Here is a 16,933-nt window from a genome sequence, read left to right on the forward strand (position 1 = left end):
AAATGATATTGTGTAATTTGTATATATACTGCTAGTATTCGTTACGTTGATATAGATAGAGCCACGTCTCGATAGCTATGCCATGTGCTCAGAACGGTACATAGCAGAATTTGCAGATGCAGCTTATAAAGATTAAAAGCTCGTATCGTTTGAATTAATGCTATGAAACAATCGGATGACAACGATCGAAAGACATTTGTTCATGCTGTAGAATTACGTCTGGGGTTATGTGAAGTTCTGATATTTAACAAAAGGAATATTTTAAAGAAAAATCCGTACTGATATTGCAGGATTGTCTTCTCAATAAGTTAATAAATCATAGAACTATTGCATGAATACTTACCTCAACAGGTCCGAACTTGTCGCATATATTTATGTAGCAGGTTGCAACAGGGATAACAAGGTTTTTCTCATTTCGTATTAATGACAATTATTTTTCCGAGTATAACGTGATAGGGAAGACTGCGTTAGGACGCTCTACGAGATCGAATCGAGTTCACTTTCGTTGACTTTCATATGAACTAAACGAATTAGACCGATGGCCGATCGCCGCATCCCGCGTAAAATAAATATATATTTATTACTTCCTAATATATGTTATCGCGATTGCGCTGAATGAACGCCACCTATAAAACCGAAACGAAATAAAAGCAGTTAATTTGAAAACATGTAGAAACAAGAAACTTGCAAATTATTATTATTTCATTGCGTACATCCGATTTCGATCGAAGATGCATTTTAATTTCACGATCGGTCGACTTATCCCACCGTATTTACTTACAAACACCCATTGATAATTATATTTATTATTCGCATAATTAATCGTCCCTTAATTGATACAGAATCAACGCGGAAACAGAGGGTACAATACAAATTTTATAAAACAGACTTGGCATAATTTATTTGTCACGTATAAAATCTCAATTTTTTTCCATCGTTTACGTACAACAACGTTCGTCCGTCCACTATAAATTACAATAATAAAATATATCCTATATAACCAGGAGAGTAACAGCCGTACTATCCAATCATTATAAATACGTCTCGAGTACTTACGATTATTGTAAATGATTAAAACGGATGTTATAGACGCGGTTCAAGCGAAGGCACCTTCGTAAAACTTGGTACACGTGTACTTTGTCGCTAGCCGATGAAATACTACGAATCGTATCAGGCACTAAATAATACTACAAGCTTTGCATACTGATCTTTCATGTGAATCGTGTTCGAGTACGAGGATAATTATATGCAACGTCGAACATGGACGTCGCATCATTCTCTTGATTCAATGATCTTATAAAACATTGTTCCGTGATAATTCCGTCGAGTTTAAAGGAACAGCGAGGTTGGACTTTGGTAAAGACTTGAAAGTTACGATATGTCCAGTTTTCGTTGCGCTTGTCACGAGATTTTTCGGTTTGGGCGGTAGAGGAGGAGGAGGTTTCGGCGATTTCGTTGCGCCTGGCGAGTTGATTCGTGAGTCGAACGAACCCGAAGAAGCGGTTCGAGAGCAAGAACCGTTCTCCACGACTGTCTGATCTCCGTCCGTTAAAGTCGTGTCTAAGCTGTACGAAGTATCTGGAGATTTACTCTGCGATTCCTTTCCAGTGATCGACGTACGAAGCCGTTCGTCAGGATTCCCATTCTTCGATGAAGCAACCAGAGCCGTCGTCGCTAGAGTCATCATCGTCGTTGTTTCAGCTGCCGAATTCTGATCGTATTCATTGCAGTTCTGCCGTTCGTACATTGCGCCGTAAAACTTTGAGTTCGCTTCGCAATTAGGAGATATCCTAGGTCTTCGAATTTTGCCACGATCCATCGGCTTCCCGTTCTCTTTATTCTAATGAATAATTTCATAACTTTAAAAGCCGAAACATGTCGTATTAATAGCACACGTTATCAAATGAATCGTTACGATACATTTTATTTAAGGACATGTAATTCTTATTTACCTTCAAAAAGTCAGGCAACTCAAAGTTAATTTCTGTACCTCTCTGATCTTCCAATCTAGATCTTTGCGCACGTTTCAAACCTTCGTACAAATCTACGAACAGAATAATAATCTATCTCATCGCAAATAAATTTAAGTGGTAAGAAAGCGTTTCGATTCCATGTTCCTCACCATCGCCATCAAATTTTCCCGGCAATTGTAGCTTCACACCGTTCCGTAACTTTGCTATCAAAGGAGGAGGATGGGACTTGGTCGTATCCTCGGACATGTAATCGTTCGTACTACTTCTCTCGCTCGTGTTAGACTTGGTCTTCCCACCCTTTAATAGAAGTCTATGTGAATACAAGTAATTCGCTAGACGCTTTAATGATTAACGCACCTTCTTCTTTCCATGCATCGTAGAATCGCGAAGAAAAAATTTGCTCGGCAAAATAGAAGAGCCTTCGGAGCGTTGATCGTCAGACTACGTTTTGAAAAATAAAACGGTAACATTAACGTAACTTAGATTGGCTTGATACCGAACTCGACGACGTGAAACTTAAATTAAGCGAAGACGACGCGTATCTTATTTATTACCTTACATGAACCGTCATTGTAATGATATTTACTCGAAGCTTTGCCCACCAGCAGTTCTTCAAATACTCTGTTGGTAATCTCGTCCAACGTCGGCTGGGAATGTAATACACTCTGTCCATATTTAATTTGCGTAAGCAATCCTTTTTGTAGATCTAAAATGATCAATTCGTACTGTAATCTTGATTGCATATTCTTAATTCGAGAAGCATTTAATACCTTCGTCCTTTCCGTTGGTCAAAATCAGTCTCGTAGGCGCATCGATCGCTTGTATGTCCATGTAAAGAGGATGGTTCTCGCTCCATACAGTGATCGCATCAAGTTTGAAACCGTACTTGTTCAAAAGCGGTCTGAGCACCTCTTTAAGAGTTCTCCCTTTATGCGCGATCACAGTTATCGTTCGCCGAGTAGGTAAATCTACTTTCAATACTTTCGTTGGTACGACCTCCACCTCTTGGCCAGCCAACGCCGACGATGGATATTTCGTCTCTATCGTCTAAAACCGCGAGAAATTAATAAGCGACGTGAATTAGAACTCTGGCTCGCGTCTAAGCGAGTACACGAATATCGGTATCGAATATTTGCGTGCGTTTCATGCTCTACATTCTACAGCAATAAGCAGTCGCATGCATGCGCGTTTGGTAAAATACATTGTAATGATCCTTACACCGTTAGCCAGAAAGAAGCACGTTTCGGCATGTGTCAACAAATTATTCTGTTAGTATTGGGCGAGGCAAACGTGCGTTAAATAAATACAAGAGAGAACACACAAACCTCTTCTGTAGCTAGGATTAAAACGTCATAGTTAGAATATCGAAGAGCTCTTTTATCGAGTAGACGCGTAACCACATCTTTAATACTCTCCGTTTGGCTCGTTGGTACAACCGTGGTCGATCCGTCAGGCAATATTACTCGACACAAACCGGTACACTTGGCACGAACTTCTTTTGTATCGTTCGACTGTCCTTCGTACGACGACGAAGACTACAAGTTACACATACAACAACTTTGTAGATTCGAAATTAGGTAACACCGCAACTTGAACAATCTCGATACCGATGCATCTACCACACACTCGCAATACTTGATATCTCGGTTATCGCGTACTGTTAAAACTGTACTTGCCTTCCACGTTCGATCGTGAATCGAAAAAGTAAGCGGAATAAGTCGAACTTACGTGTTTGTGAATCGATTGCCTCAACGCCAAATCCCACGAAGCTAGCGAAGATCTGCTGCTAGATATAGAAACAGTGTCGTCGTTGTTGTTACCTTCCGTCTCTCTTTTTATAGTTGTAAAACTCTTATATATCGTTTCGTTTCTGCTGGGGCCTTTATTGTACTCGGACTCTCCGCGATCTTTCGATTTAGACCTGAGACATGCGTAGGATCATTTATGATAGACGCGAGATCTTTCGATCGACCATATGTATCTTCATCCTGTTACCTGTTTTTTCTGTTCCACGGGAGAATAGATTTCCTACATCGATCCTCCGCGTCCGAGTGACTTTTCTTTAACTTTACGCTAGGAGAACTGGTAAGGTTCAAGTCGCAATCTTCCGCTCCGACTATAGAGCTTCCTGTTTCGACGCAACGGCGATATAAATCGGATCGTAAAAATCTTGGATAGCTATCGAATTTCATTAAATTGAAAACTTGTTTCTGAGCCTGGAAGCAGAAGAAATACGAACTGACGATTTCTGTTCACTAAAAGCTAGCGTACTTATTAGCTAGAAGAAACAAACAGACTTAACGTCTTCACCTGTAGGAATAGATCGGCGGGTGCTTCGCCGAGAAGCTCTTGGGTTATTTGTCCCGTGGCATGGCTGTCGACGTTAACGGGTTCAGCTGCCGTCGTCGATAAGTGACGTTGATAAATTTGATTCGCTAGTTTACGCCTCGTCGTAACATCTTTCGTGTCCTTGTACCTTTCGCAGGCGGCCCAAAAATAAATATTCTCGTGACTGAATTCCTTTTTTAGAAATTCCTTAAAACAAAGTCGAAAGAACGTAGAGAAGAGAGCGGTCGATTTTCCGTTTTAATTTAAATTAAAATTCTTACCGCGAACGTTTGCAAACCCTTCGGATCCTCCAATAACTTTTCAAACCCGCTGGCCCATGCGTGGATATTCTTGCAATCCGTATTTTTCTCGCATAATTCTCTGCTACCGTGCTGCGTTAGACAAGCATTAAAAATTACATGCCGTTCAGAACGCAGTTAATCGGGATTAAACGAGTCAGCCGTGGGGGAACGATCGAGCGCGTATGCGCTCTGCGACATCGAACGGACACACGAATATTCCAAGGATCGATCGCGAATAAATCGGCGAACAAACAATGAATACACTGAATGACATATGAAATTTAATCATACGACTTGTACAAAGGTTTGGCACCTCTCTTGCGATCCATCGCTCGGAATTAGAAACTCTTTCGTTCGTTTAAAATAATTTTCATCGCGCGTACCATGTATCGCAATTGTACGAAAGGAATGACGTTTTTAAACGTCACATTCGAACATAAATATTCACGAGTCTGAATCACGCGTTTAATTCATTTACAATTACTTATTCGCATGTTCGATTCGTAAAGAAACGAGAAAACAGGATGCACCGACTTTGAACATCGTTCAATCTGGAGTACCTACGGATTCTATTTATCGTACGTATCTATTACGATATCTATTTAATCGTACACACACGTCTTATATCGCACGTACCGATTTCACCACGGTATCCATGTCGTGATCGAAGATTGTATTCCTTCGTGTGGCCGCGACACGATTCCATTTCCCATTGGGGGGAAATAAATGCGCTTATACGAACATAATTAAAAGACTCGGGAGGAGGTGACTGGTGAAACGAGCGACCGCGTTCTGCTCGGAGGAAAATTTCTAAGGGCTCCGCCCAACTGTAACCGAGCCGTGCTACACCGTTGACAATTACGATTCCACGCACGGTGAATTCGACTGGATGATCAAGAGAAGGCAATGCACACCGACATGACCGCCGACACGCGATCGACCGATCGATTTTTACAACGATTTTTACGTGGAGCGCTGCTCAATGAATTCCTCCAAGCGCAGTAACATAAACAATCGCCGTGCGTACTCTTAATCACCACCGATAGAAACTATAATCCTCGCGATCAACGTCACGTTCGCTTCGTGTCCAACATGTCACTCTCGCGTGTGCACTCGCTGCTACGAGTACATACATGTGTATTCGCTCGCACTTGATTTCCTCCTCTTTCTCTCTCCCTCTCCTGCTCTTCGCGATGATGTATATCCCGTGGTATACTCTGTCGGCTGTACGATTAATCCGCCTTTCCTCATTCCGTAACTTCATTCTTGCCCGCATCGTAAACTTTTCTTTATCGCTAATCTAATCGTCCCTTGTCTAAATAAGTTTCATCATCTTTTTAATCGAAAAAGTATAAAACTATGTCACGGTGGAATACGACGAAGAGGAGACCCTCTCTTCGCCGTACGTTCTCAACTCCCCCCTTTTCCTCATCTCCCCACCTTACACCGTCGTTCATCGCCGAACCCCCTTTTTTATTCATTCTCAGTTTCGGCTACTATTCATGCATATGCATACTCTTGCCTGCTCGAACGAGCCTGAGTCGAAATAACCGGGCCACTCGTTTCGCATGTCTATATTCATATAGGAAAATGGAATCGATGTTGCTTTGCCTTCTCTTCCCGGTGATCAATCGATCGAGACCGATCAAAATGTACGTTACCCTCGTAGAATCGTTATAGAGCGAAAGATGAATCAATAAAACTCACCAAACAGCTGTCCCGTGAGCAAGTTCCGACGTTCCGAATTTCTTGCAGACTTCCCCAAGGCCGCGAATTATCCGATTTATCCGAGTAGGTCTCGCAGAGCGGTCGCACGTAATCCATGCTCGTGTTGAGATCCTCGAAACTGTGCACCAAGGACTTGGAAATGCCGGAGAATACCTTCGGACTGAATTTGTCGCATTGCGCATCGGCATCCGTAAACTCCGTCGATCTCGCGGATCCCAATAATCTGTTCAGGGAATAATCGGAGATCTCTGGACGATCCTTCACGCCGTGCAGCATCGCGGCCGCGGAACAAGCGGACACGAGGGAACCAACGGACGAACTAGCCAACCCCTGCTTCACCGTCGAGGCAGATGGCAATGGGCAGGTGGGCAAGTCTCCCCCTCTCTTTGTCCCCTTTTGTGCACCGGAATGCATCTCGGAAATCTCCACCATTTCCGCGCACGTATTCGATCCATTCGGGAAATCGTGGAATATAACACTTTCGCGAAACGATCGAGCGTTATCTCTGTAGACGTCTGATTTACTCGGCTCGTTCCAACACGTGTCCGGCACAGCTCGCACCGTCAATCTTAAATCGGCGGCTTCGTTACCGTACAACCTCGTCGAATATTCGCATGCACTCTAAAAACACGTATCGATTACTTCTCCTAATTGCTCGAGACAATACGACTTGGAATTTTCTACGAATCTATTGCTATACGCGTGCTGAGGGCATTTCGTACCGATAGAGTATAAGTAGAGCAGAGCAAAAGAATTGCTACAACACGAGAAGACCGTGCAATATACTATCAAGGAGGATTGCAGATTTTTTAATTGCCGCAGTAACAGCGATCGAATTTCTCTAGATCTACAATCGAAGTGTTGTTTAACTAAAATTTCAATTGAATTAAAATACCCTATACTCCAGAGCAGGGGGACATCGTCTTCTCGATCCATTTTGCGTTATATTTTTATCAGAACGACTCGTGCTGTCCTCCTTGTAGCCAATTCCAGAATCGCTGTTACTAGAATGAGCCGTCGATGTACTTATATTGCTTGGTTGTGGCGAAGCAGTTTCCTGATGCCTTCTCATTTCGTTATACGGATTCGTATCAGCCACCGTGGAATCCGATATATACAATGTTTGTATAGCACCGATCAGGCCGTTGCAACTGTCTGGGAACTCCTGACATACGTTCAACTCGGAAGTTTTCGTACACGTAAACCCAAATATGTTGCACACGTTGGAATGCACCGCATGGTCTATCAGTTTATAATATATGGTAAAAACATGGCACGAATTAGAAACGATATTCTCTTTGTCCTTAACGGACTTAGTAAGTATGCCAAAGTATTGCTTGTCTTGTTCGGAAAAGGAATCACAAAATATTATTCTGTAGGACGGATATTCTGCTATAACGCGATTCTCCGAGTTGGTCAGCTTAATGTTTGCTACGTGTATGGTCAGTAGAACTGTGGTCGGATTTCTCTTTTCGGCCTTCAATCGCTTGATGCATTTTCGCAGCACCTGCAACAACGAGGAGAAATGGAAGATTGATGAGAATGGATGAATCCACTGAGGGAAGAGACAAGGTATAAAATGACGCATAGGAAGAAGCTACGCATTACCTGCATCATGCAAGAGGGATGCAGTTGATTTGGAATGTCTATAGTTCCAAGGTAGCCGACGACCGTTCTGTGCACTATTTTTTCAGAGTCCCGTTTGTGGGAAGCCGGCGGCGGCGGCGGTGGAAGCGGGCTAGACATGTCCCAATGATAGTGCAAGTCGCAATATGTTCCATGGCTTTGCAACTCAGGCGGAGTTTTCCCTGTCGCATCAAACATAGCACCGCTTTGTAAATCTCTTACAACTTTGGCGACTCTACATTGTAATTGTAATGCTCCCATGTTACTTGCACGAGGTTTATGAATGTATTTAGGCTTGCAGCGTACTGTTGTCACTCCCTCCTCGTCCGAAGAGTCGGAATAATAATTCTCGGCTATTTGCAACCGCAGTATACCCTTAGAGCGGCCGATTAACTGAACAACGTCGTCGTGCGGCAGTTTGCTAACATTGTGACCGTTGACTGATACCAGATAATCGCCGGCTCGCAATCCAGCGATATCCGCTGGACTCCCTGGAACGATGCAGCTCAATATGCAAGGTTGTTGTCCTGAGATCGTGAAACCAAATCCTTTCGTTCCACGTAATACCTCCACTGCCCTTACACCGTAATTCACTCGCTTTTTTTTCTTCCTGTTTTGGTGCATTCTTGGCGGATTTTCTTCTATCTTATTTCGTTCTCGTCAAATCCCATAGAAATCTTGGGATCAATTCTCATTCAAAACGGTCGATCGAATTATCATCGCCGTACGACCAACACTTTCACAATCTGTAAAAAAATCCCGAATCATATTTCTTTAAATATCTTCCAATTCCCATTCGCTTTCCCCGACATATTCGATCAACAGACGTACAAAAGTACGGAGATTGTCCGATTTACTTTTATTCTCCTACGATCGAACAGATTGATTACCGATAATCAATTCTCATCCGAAATCGGTCCTCCACCGTTTACACTTTACACACTTTACACTGCGATTCCTGACGGGGACGGCGTACCTTCGCTGCGCTTTTGCGCCTCTTTCTCTCGCACACTGTCTCTACACTACGAACTACAAGTATACTCCATACTCAACTCGAGTATACTTTCAGTTTTCAGTATATATACTTATTGTTCGAAACCTTAAAACACGATTTACATGGTAGCACATTTGCACGTGTACGCGTAAATCGAATTTTTATTTTCCATACGTTTTCGCGGTAGTATACCTAAACGTATATTAGGATTTGGTTCAATTGCTACCTCGAAGAGTGGATCGAGTGAACTGGATAATTAACAGATTGGCAGGTTAGCACATGCTCTGTACACGATGGAATCTAGCGACCAGCAAATTACTTGGAAGATTATCCCGAATACTGTTCAAAGCAGGATGAAAGATCGTTCTTTCGTACATAAATTGATACCATCCAGAAAATTACGGCGTACGAATAAAGTTATGAATGCCAAGATGAAACGACACGGCAGAATAAACACCTACAGCGAATACGTTATTATGAAGACGTCGGTCCTTAGAGATTTATCAGACAATACCGATACCGATAATAGTGATAATTTTACAGACGACGACTTTACGCTAGTATATAAATCAGAGACGTCTTTAACAAATTATCTAATGGAAACAAGCAGATATAAATACTCTCTTGTAAAAGAGAGTAAACCTGATGACACTGATTTAAATGATCAAGAAATATCGAAGAGTGAACCACGATCAGATAATACAAATTTAGAATGGAGGAAGATTAAGAGGAAGAGAACTGACTTGTCTATAGGTAAGGAAACGATAAAGGATGCGAGCTGTGCCAAAGTAGACAAGGACTATGGAAAGATTGGCATCGATGTACTGGATAATCATAAATTGTCTTTAAATAAATCTATGGAAAATGCTCTAACTAAAAAAAAAAGTATTTCTATGAAAGAGAGAGCTGTAGAATTGCCTACCAAAGTTATAAGCTCGAACGCAGTTGCATTCCATACAACTACAGTTCAGAAAACTGAAACCAATTCTCAACTAGAGAATCATGGAGAATCAGAGCCAAATGTAGACCATAATAGTTGTTTAGGAAATAATTCAAGTGTTATAGACAAAAAGAAGGACCAAGTTCTTAAAGTTCAGACTTTCGATACCTGTAGTAAATATCAACCGAAAGATTCAGGTATCGAGGAGGACGCTGAAGAAGAATGTTTGCTGCAAAGTAAAAAGCATTATAAAAAATGTAAAAGTGAGTCTCTACAGAAAAAGCGTAGCATTACAAAATGTACGGATGATATGACATACCCTGACGATTTAAAATCAGAGAGTTCTAATGTGCTAACCACAGATTCTGAGGATAGAGTTCTGTGCGGCAGTAAAGACGTAATGAGGACTGAATCAAGTACGGAAGAAACACAGAAACGTAAATTAATGCCTAAAGTTATTCATACAGAGATTGTTAATAAAGATTATAAGATCGTACTTGATACACCCTCAACTATGAAAAGTCTGAAATCGGAAGTACTGAATGCGACAAACTCTTACGATGGACAAATACATGAGACGGAAGAATTAGAATGTGACACGGAGGATCATATTTCTATTTCCACCAAGAAACGGTTGCAACAATTAAAACGATTAAATTTGACCACGGATACTGATTCCAGCTCCAGTGAAAATGACGAGACATACTCCAACAACTTTGAGAGCATGAGAAGTAAATTATTTAATAGAACTTTGAACTCTTCTGATTCATCCGCGAGCGAAAGCGATACTATAAGCTTTAAACGTAAAATATCAACAGTAAAAAGGAACGAAAGACTAAGTCAGAGTGACAATGTTTCCCAACAGTCCGATGACTGTTTGAATAACGAGAATAATAGTTTAAAACGATACGTCGACCGATGTTCTGTTTTTCCTTTTAAAAAACATAAAAGGAAAACGAGCAATTCCAATCCTGTATCAACTTGTAATTCTGATCAGGAGGAAATTGTGAAAGTAACTGAAACAAATTTGGAAAATCAGACCGTAGAGCAAATTGTGAATGAGGAACCAGTGCTGCAGAGACCACACGATGTATGTACATATAATACGATTGTATTGATTCTCAATTACAACGTTTACACTATTCATGTTTTTTACAGTTACAGGAGTTCATAGAAAACGAGAATTTAAAGCTACAAATACCGGTACCTTCCTTCAGGTTTAAAGATATAGGAGAGGACGACATTTTTATTGTGGATATTCCTTCTGCGGTATGTAATACATAGAATGCTGTTTTGATGTTCAAATAATTCTGAGAATTCGATGTTACAGGTACTCGAAAAGCAATTAGTGGGGAAACGAATGGTTCTAACAGAGAATAAATTGAAATTTGGTAAACGCAAGTATCGCATGGAGTGTAAGGATACAGGCAATCTATCTTGCGTCGTTGCTACTGGGAAATCTCGTAAACCTTACAAAGCAGGTACGCGATAAGCAGATCTACATTTGTCCGTTACATCTACATTACTATGAAAATAATTTGTATTGGATTGATCGAGTATTTTTTCTGTCTAGTGAACATCAAACCAATGAAGAGGATTGTTGTGAGAGAGAGACTCAGGTGAAACGTATCTACGTTATTTGCACTTGAGTGCAATCAAAACCTTACTGATGGACAATGCATATATTCCAATCATTACTTAACTCTAAACAAACCGATGAATAAGTTTATTTTATATAAACTACTGTAAATAATAGATTTTTCAATTTAGCGTTTTAAGTCGTACAAATAATGTTACACAAAATATGGGGTTTAATATTTTTATTAAATCAAATAAATGAACTGAGACCTAAGCTTATGATGTTTCCATTGCTGCTGTAGAATCCTCAGTATATTTTCCCTTGTCTTTGCCCAATGCTGCGAGTCTACCTTTGCTCCTCCTGTCTATTATCTTTTTCCTATCTTTGTCCATCTTTAGCTTCACTATGACTGTCTGCAAAACACACAAGATTCATATGATTCACAGAATCACGAATGATTCTTGGTTAAGAGACACAAAACAGAATTAAGATATCAGAGCCAACTCTTCTGCAGCAAAAAGACCAAGCAAATCAGATGCACAAATATACAAGAAAACCCTGCACACTGATACAACTGACAAGCTCTTTGTCTCAATCTATGTGAATGGATAGTTGAAATCATCATGTATAGAAATCAAATAATTGGATAGACTAAGAGAAAATTCTTGTTTACCTTTGATGGATCAATGCCAACATACACATTGGCAGTGTTAACTTTCTCACGTTGTATTCTTTCAATGTATATAACAAACTTTTTCCTATATACTTGAACAACTTTACCAACTTGCTGTCCCTTATAGTGTCCCCTTACAACCTATTGCAAAAAGAAGCAACAGGAATGTTTAACATGCAATCTCTCAATCGTTTTCAATAAATTCTGTTAGCGAATATTACTTGCCAGGCAAGTATTCGTATTTGGCATCATGTTTTACCTGTACTTCATCGTCTTTACGAATCGGCATCGATCGAACATTGTATTTCTGACGAAGTTCCTTCGATAGAGGAGCTGACATAAGCCTCCTGCGAATATGAGAAGGCGCCGTGAAATGCCTTTTTCGATTCTTTCGCCGCGAAGAAGTAACAAATCGATTGAACTTCATTGTCGTTGATCACCTGTGGACACGTATCATTAATTGCAATACGTTCGTTGGCAACAAACGCACGTGGCGTCTTTAAACATAAATAACGAATGCATTAGAACAATGGATATAGCAACTGTCACCGAACGAACATGTATGTCGATAGTTTTCTACAGTGAAACGAATACCCGAATGTACAGCGGAGATAAAAGTAGACGGAGTATCATGGAAAATTTCTACTGAGATCGTTCGTTCAAGTCCGATGGAGATAGATTTATATTTCAACCAACTCACCGTCGATGGTTCAGTCTTGGGAACTCAACCGGAAGGAGAGGACGTCAAAGCAGTGTCGCGGTTTACGACTTTACGAGCACCGGAAGAGTATTCTGTTCTGTACGCTGATTGGTCTTCTTAGGATTTATTATATTTTAAAATTATGCGATACGGAAAACGTACGGAGATCAAATACATACAAATTTAAATACAGCGAGATTGATTCGACGTCTTCTCGCTTGTTCTATTGAACCCTAGGCCTTTTTCGTTTTCGGCTAAGGTTTAACCGGATGTTACCATTGACGGCAAACAACAAAGAACGACGCTTCCGTTAGAAGCCTAACTTGATGTATAGATGAATTTGTGCCATTTACCGTTCCATACCATTCCACACAATAAAAGGTGCGTGGATACGTAGCTGTGTCATTGGAAAGTCACGGGATTACTGTTTCTAAACTTCTGCAAATCTATCGCCGTTATGGAGCTATTAATTCTACGAGAATATCCAGAGTATCCTCAGAAACGAGTAAGTAAACGAACGATCGATAACGGGCACTGTCACCCGATTTGATAATGGAGCATGTTTATTTGTTTATGTTTAATTATACATGCTGTTAAAACAATCGCAAGATGCCTAGTGCTTAGACATCATAGAACAAGAGACTTTACCAATTCCATTGTTTAAAATTTTAGCTTCTTTTGTTTAATAGCTAGTATTTCTCATAGTTTCTATTCTTCTCGTACCTAATTCTAGCTTGATTATTATTTGTTTCGTACATTTGCATTCGTATTTGCTCTTTTTTTTAATCATAAAATGATGAAACGAGGACGAGTTATTACGCTAATTTCTAGGAATCGTAATTATTTGCATAATTGAGTTTACGTATGTACAACCTATACGTACAAACCTGTGAATACATATATATTGCACCTACGTAGATATTACATATGTATACATTATTACGCGTTGCAATTAGGGGGAAAAAGAGATCTGTCACACTACTATTTCTGATGATTACAAATATACAGCCAGGCCATGTTAAATCATTTTCTTTCTGAAACCCAGTCCATGGAATTTCATTTTGTGGACTCAGCATACTGGCTGTTCTCTATCTTTTTATTTAAAGCGACAAACTTGTTTGTTTGAATCAATTTTCCATGCACGTACGCGCGTACAGTTTCGCGTTAATTGTTTTGTTCTAGGTCGGCAGAGTGACGCGTAAGTCGAACTCCTAGGAAACGGTTCGCATTAGATCAAGCCTCTTAGAAGATCAGCTTCTCGGTCACGTCTTTAATATCAATTATTAACTCTACGAATCCGATGATTTCGCGTTGGAACGGAAAGGAAGACATAAGCGAACAAACGTAAGCCGTGCTCATCGATTTCGACTTGAAAAACAAAAACGGAATAATTGGTTGTAATGTACAATGGGTTCGACGAGACAAGATAGATCCCTCAGCAGCGGGATATCTTTGCCACAATGGATGAGAGGACGAACCGAGAGTAGGTACGTCTCGTTCGAAATGTCTCTGCGAAATTACACCGGGTCGAACTTGCGAAACTACGATCTGTAACGTACGAGTCGCCAACCTATTTATGAATCGGCGACGAAATATCTGTATGCGCGTACGTAGAACGAAATAGATTCAGTACAAATTATACGGGGTGCTAACAAGTTCCGAATCAATGGAAAATACCCAACAGTCTTATCGATACATTTGTATATCGTGAAATTAGTCGATGAACAGTAAAAAGCGCACGTTGTTTCGATGTTGAAATCTGGCTGATACAAGACTAAGAAGTAGATAATCCTATGGGCATCGTGCCCGCTATTCTTAGACTTGGTTCGCAAAAGTGTTGCAACTCGGTGCGGTTCGTTGCGGCGCACAGCGTTCGCTTTATTCTTTCGCGATCATTTTCCTTGCACCATTTCCATCTAGACATGTGATCTACGCCGAAAGCTCGGATCGGATCGGATCGGATCGGATCGGATCGAATCGAACGGAACGAACATTCTTTAGTTCACGTACGTTGATGATGTATGTCGTCGCACGTAGTGTCGAACCGAACGATAAGTACTCGCGGCGTGCAAGGCCTTCGTATATTCAGATCGCACCCTTGGCACGTCTTTGCGACGATATCGGATTTAGACGTTTCTAAACGTGTCGTGGTGCGTAAAGAACGCGATTTACGAGGTGATCGCAAGACCGGTTGGGAGGAATCTATTTGGCATCCTTTCGAATCTAGAAGATTCATAACTGACGCGAGCGTAAAATTTCGTTTATTGAATAGAGTACACGTAATTTGCTTCGTTAACTTTACGTAGCACCATGCGATACTAATGCGCGTCGTTTTTTCTCTATTTCATGCAGATTCGATTTCGATGAGAATACGTTCAGTCCACCGTCTCACGACGATAGCTTCTTTTACCTACGATACCCAAAGACCCAACAGAACCGACTGCCAGCCTCGCAGGAGGCCAATTATCGGCCGATCGACGAGGTTTTAAGTGGGCAGAGTCATAGCTCTTCGTCCTCGAGTGACGGAAAACCAGTGGACTCGCCGCAGCAGATTTTCCAGGAGCAAAAAAAGAATCAAGAGATTGATTTCAGTAAACACCCGTTACCCTGTCAACCGTTTGTACCGGCAACTCCGACGAGCAAAGGTATCAGAATTGATTGTCCGAATTGCACTCTTAAATATGTATGTATCTGTAAAAACGCTAATTCGTTCGATTATAAAACGGAAAATGATTAATTTGCAGAGAGTGAAATTAAACAACCTAGGTCGAAAGCATCGCTAGTGGAGAACGTGAAAGCGGTGAAATCGCAAGGTGTGGACGATGGGTTTCATGGGGAGCCAGCGCTTTGTGGAAAGTCGATCGTCCTCGTAGCTAGCCAGATAATGTCTAACAAATTTCACGAAACCTTCTCGGCCGAACAGGCTAGTGGCCAACTGAGAAGGGGAAGCAAATCGTTACCGGCGACTCCGCTCGCCTCGCCGGCAGGAAGCCCTACGAGCTCGCCGAAAGCTCGTCGTCGCCTTCCTCCGAATCGATACTTTACTGGAACGTTCCTCCCTGATCGCGAAAAGTATCAAGGAGGCTGGATACTAGCGAACATCTTTGGACAATCCAGGGAGATCGTTACTGCGAAAATTGACGAAGAGGACGAGACGGATATGTCCGCTGCTCCTCCTCACAGAGCGCTGACTCGAAAGAAGTCTATCTCGTCGCAAAATCTCACATACGTAGGAAGCGATGACAAAGCCGTGGACAAATCGTCCCTCTATTCCAATGTGTTTCAAGCGAAACCCTCGGAACTGAGAGAAATGAATTTCTGGTCACCGACATCGATGTAAACCGATGCTAATAGTACCTGTCCCCTTCTCTCGCACGCGCACTATTATCCGTTTACCTTTGATTTTAAGTTAATTAATTAACTTTTAAGTAAGATATTCTTTTCGGAAAACGCAAAGTAGAAACATGTAAACGCATGTCGCCTGCTCGCCGTGTCGATCAATGCCAGTGAGCAGATAGATCAACAATAAGAAAAAAGATGACGCACCTTTTCGCATTATCCTTCTACGAATATTTCTCTATGCAGCTATCATTATTAATATCATTCATTACGAATGAGTCTGCTACACGTTTATTTGTTTATTTGTTCTTTTAGTTAGCGTTGTCGTCAACCGAAATATTCGATTGTCTTTAGAAAATGCAGGTCTCATTATAATTAACGAGTATTCTACATACCGTTACCAATAGGGACAAAATATAGACGTCTCTGTACCAGGAACAATTGTTCCGATGATTCTTTTTTGGTAAAACTGATGTAAGAAACAAAAACTATAAATTATGTTAAAATGTCACTTTGTTCTGCGATGATTTCGAATAAAATACGATTCAATTTTAAGAACTGTCTGTCTTTATGTCTGCTCTACCAAGTTATCTAACATGGATGAAGTTCCGAATGTTTCGAATGTTTCATAAATACAGGTGATTCATTAAATTCTGGATTAATAAATATATATATAAACAAATTGCGGCACGTTCTCATGGGTACGTGCTAAGCAGCGAATATAATTTTAGCGCTTTCATATTCCATATAG

At 40.9% G+C, this 16,933-nt stretch overlaps 4 protein-coding genes across 8 annotated transcripts; 2 read left to right on the plus strand and 2 right to left on the minus strand.

Annotated features, from left to right (window-relative positions):
* Nucleotides 1-872: 872 nt before the first annotated feature.
* On the minus strand, nucleotides 873-8,600 carry loco (regulator of G protein signaling family member locomotion defects). Of its 4 annotated transcripts, none has more exons than XM_018030890.2 (15): nucleotides 8,224-8,600; nucleotides 7,940-8,139; nucleotides 7,227-7,838; nucleotides 6,311-6,952; nucleotides 4,583-4,693; nucleotides 4,284-4,508; nucleotides 3,969-4,189; nucleotides 3,702-3,894; nucleotides 3,299-3,508; nucleotides 2,744-3,020; nucleotides 2,528-2,679; nucleotides 2,331-2,414; nucleotides 2,123-2,270; nucleotides 1,953-2,044; nucleotides 873-1,840 (listed from the first exon to the last, which is right to left on the minus strand). In XM_018030890.2, the coding sequence occupies exons 1-15, from the start codon at nucleotides 8,579-8,581 to the stop codon at nucleotides 1,295-1,297; spliced, it is 4,071 nt and encodes a 1,356-aa protein (XP_017886379.1). In that variant the 5' UTR covers nucleotides 8,582-8,600; the 3' UTR covers nucleotides 873-1,294. The 4 variants fall into 4 exon arrangements, with proteins under 4 accessions (XP_017886379.1, XP_026672492.1, XP_017886378.1 ...); XM_026816691.1 differs by having other exon boundaries at nucleotides 8,264-8,355; XM_018030889.2 differs by having other exon boundaries at nucleotides 7,940-8,600.
* Nucleotides 8,601-9,178: 578 nt separating this feature from the next.
* Nucleotides 9,179-11,744, plus strand: LOC108628754 (uncharacterized). The gene is made up of 4 exons (XM_018030893.2): nucleotides 9,179-10,981; nucleotides 11,050-11,160; nucleotides 11,222-11,372; nucleotides 11,465-11,744. Exons 1-4 carry the CDS (start codon nucleotides 9,245-9,247, stop codon nucleotides 11,512-11,514), a joined length of 2,049 nt encoding a protein of 682 aa, XP_017886382.1. The 5' UTR covers nucleotides 9,179-9,244; the 3' UTR covers nucleotides 11,515-11,744.
* On the minus strand, nucleotides 11,695-12,940 carry RpL26 (ribosomal protein L26). Its single transcript, XM_018030897.2, has 4 exons — nucleotides 12,844-12,940; nucleotides 12,403-12,583; nucleotides 12,144-12,284; nucleotides 11,695-11,883 (listed from the first exon to the last, which is right to left on the minus strand). The coding sequence occupies exons 2-4, from the start codon at nucleotides 12,568-12,570 to the stop codon at nucleotides 11,746-11,748; spliced, it is 447 nt and encodes a 148-aa protein (XP_017886386.1). The 5' UTR covers nucleotides 12,571-12,583; nucleotides 12,844-12,940; the 3' UTR covers nucleotides 11,695-11,745.
* A 25-nt stretch (nucleotides 12,941-12,965) lies between these two features.
* Nucleotides 12,966-16,737, plus strand: LOC108628756 (uncharacterized). Of its 2 annotated transcripts, XM_018030895.2 has the most exons (4): nucleotides 12,966-13,348; nucleotides 14,026-14,330; nucleotides 15,196-15,488; nucleotides 15,588-16,737. In XM_018030895.2, exons 2-4 carry the CDS (start codon nucleotides 14,251-14,253, stop codon nucleotides 16,181-16,183), a joined length of 969 nt encoding a protein of 322 aa, XP_017886384.1. In that variant the 5' UTR covers nucleotides 12,966-13,348; nucleotides 14,026-14,250; the 3' UTR covers nucleotides 16,184-16,737. The 2 variants fall into 2 exon arrangements, with proteins under 2 accessions (XP_017886384.1, XP_026672494.1); XM_026816693.1 differs by lacking the exons at nucleotides 12,966-13,348; nucleotides 14,026-14,330 and adding an exon at nucleotides 14,838-14,862.
* The last annotated feature ends 196 nt before the right edge of the window (nucleotides 16,738-16,933 follow it).

This window comes from Ceratina calcarata, unplaced genomic scaffold (assembly GCF_001652005.2).
Source record: "Ceratina calcarata isolate Rehan_Ccalc_2016 unplaced genomic scaffold, ASM165200v1 scaffold54, whole genome shotgun sequence".
Taxonomy (NCBI): Eukaryota; Metazoa; Arthropoda; class Insecta; order Hymenoptera; family Apidae; genus Ceratina; species Ceratina calcarata.

Excerpts from the sequence above, each read along its gene's own strand:
- LOC108628754 (XM_018030893.2), top strand. The coding sequence starts at position 9,245 with ATGGAATCTAGCGACCAGCAAATTACTTGGAAGATTATCCCGAATACT. Across the intron at positions 11,161-11,221 it reads TTGTGGATATTCCTTCTGCG|GTACTCGAAAAGCAATTAGT; the intron begins GTATGTAATACA and ends TCGATGTTACAG. Across the intron at positions 11,373-11,464 it reads TCGTAAACCTTACAAAGCAG|TGAACATCAAACCAATGAAG; the intron begins GTACGCGATAAG and ends TTTTCTGTCTAG.
- loco (XM_018030889.2), bottom strand. The coding sequence starts at position 8,581 with ATGCACCAAAACAGGAAGAAAAAAAAGCGAGTGAATTACGGTGTAAGG. Across the intron at positions 3,509-3,701 it reads GGCAATCGATTCACAAACAC|TCTTCGTCGTCGTACGAAGG; the intron begins GTAAGTTCGACT and ends TGTAACTTGTAG. Across the intron at positions 1,841-1,952 it reads AGTTGCCTGACTTTTTGAAG|AATAAAGAGAACGGGAAGCC; the intron begins GTAAATAAGAAT and ends ATTATTCATTAG.
- LOC108628756 (XM_018030895.2), top strand. The coding sequence starts at position 14,251 with ATGGGTTCGACGAGACAAGATAGATCCCTCAGCAGCGGGATATCTTTG. Across the intron at positions 14,331-15,195 it reads AGAGGACGAACCGAGAGTAG|ATTCGATTTCGATGAGAATA; the intron begins GTACGTCTCGTT and ends TATTTCATGCAG. Across the intron at positions 15,489-15,587 it reads GGCAACTCCGACGAGCAAAG|AGAGTGAAATTAAACAACCT; the intron begins GTATCAGAATTG and ends ATTAATTTGCAG.
- RpL26 (XM_018030897.2), bottom strand. The coding sequence starts at position 12,570 with ATGAAGTTCAATCGATTTGTTACTTCTTCGCGGCGAAAGAATCGAAAA. Across the intron at positions 12,285-12,402 it reads GTAAAGACGATGAAGTACAG|GTTGTAAGGGGACACTATAA; the intron begins GTAAAACATGAT and ends TTTTTGCAATAG. Across the intron at positions 11,884-12,143 it reads TTGGCATTGATCCATCAAAG|ACAGTCATAGTGAAGCTAAA; the intron begins GTAAACAAGAAT and ends TGTGTTTTGCAG.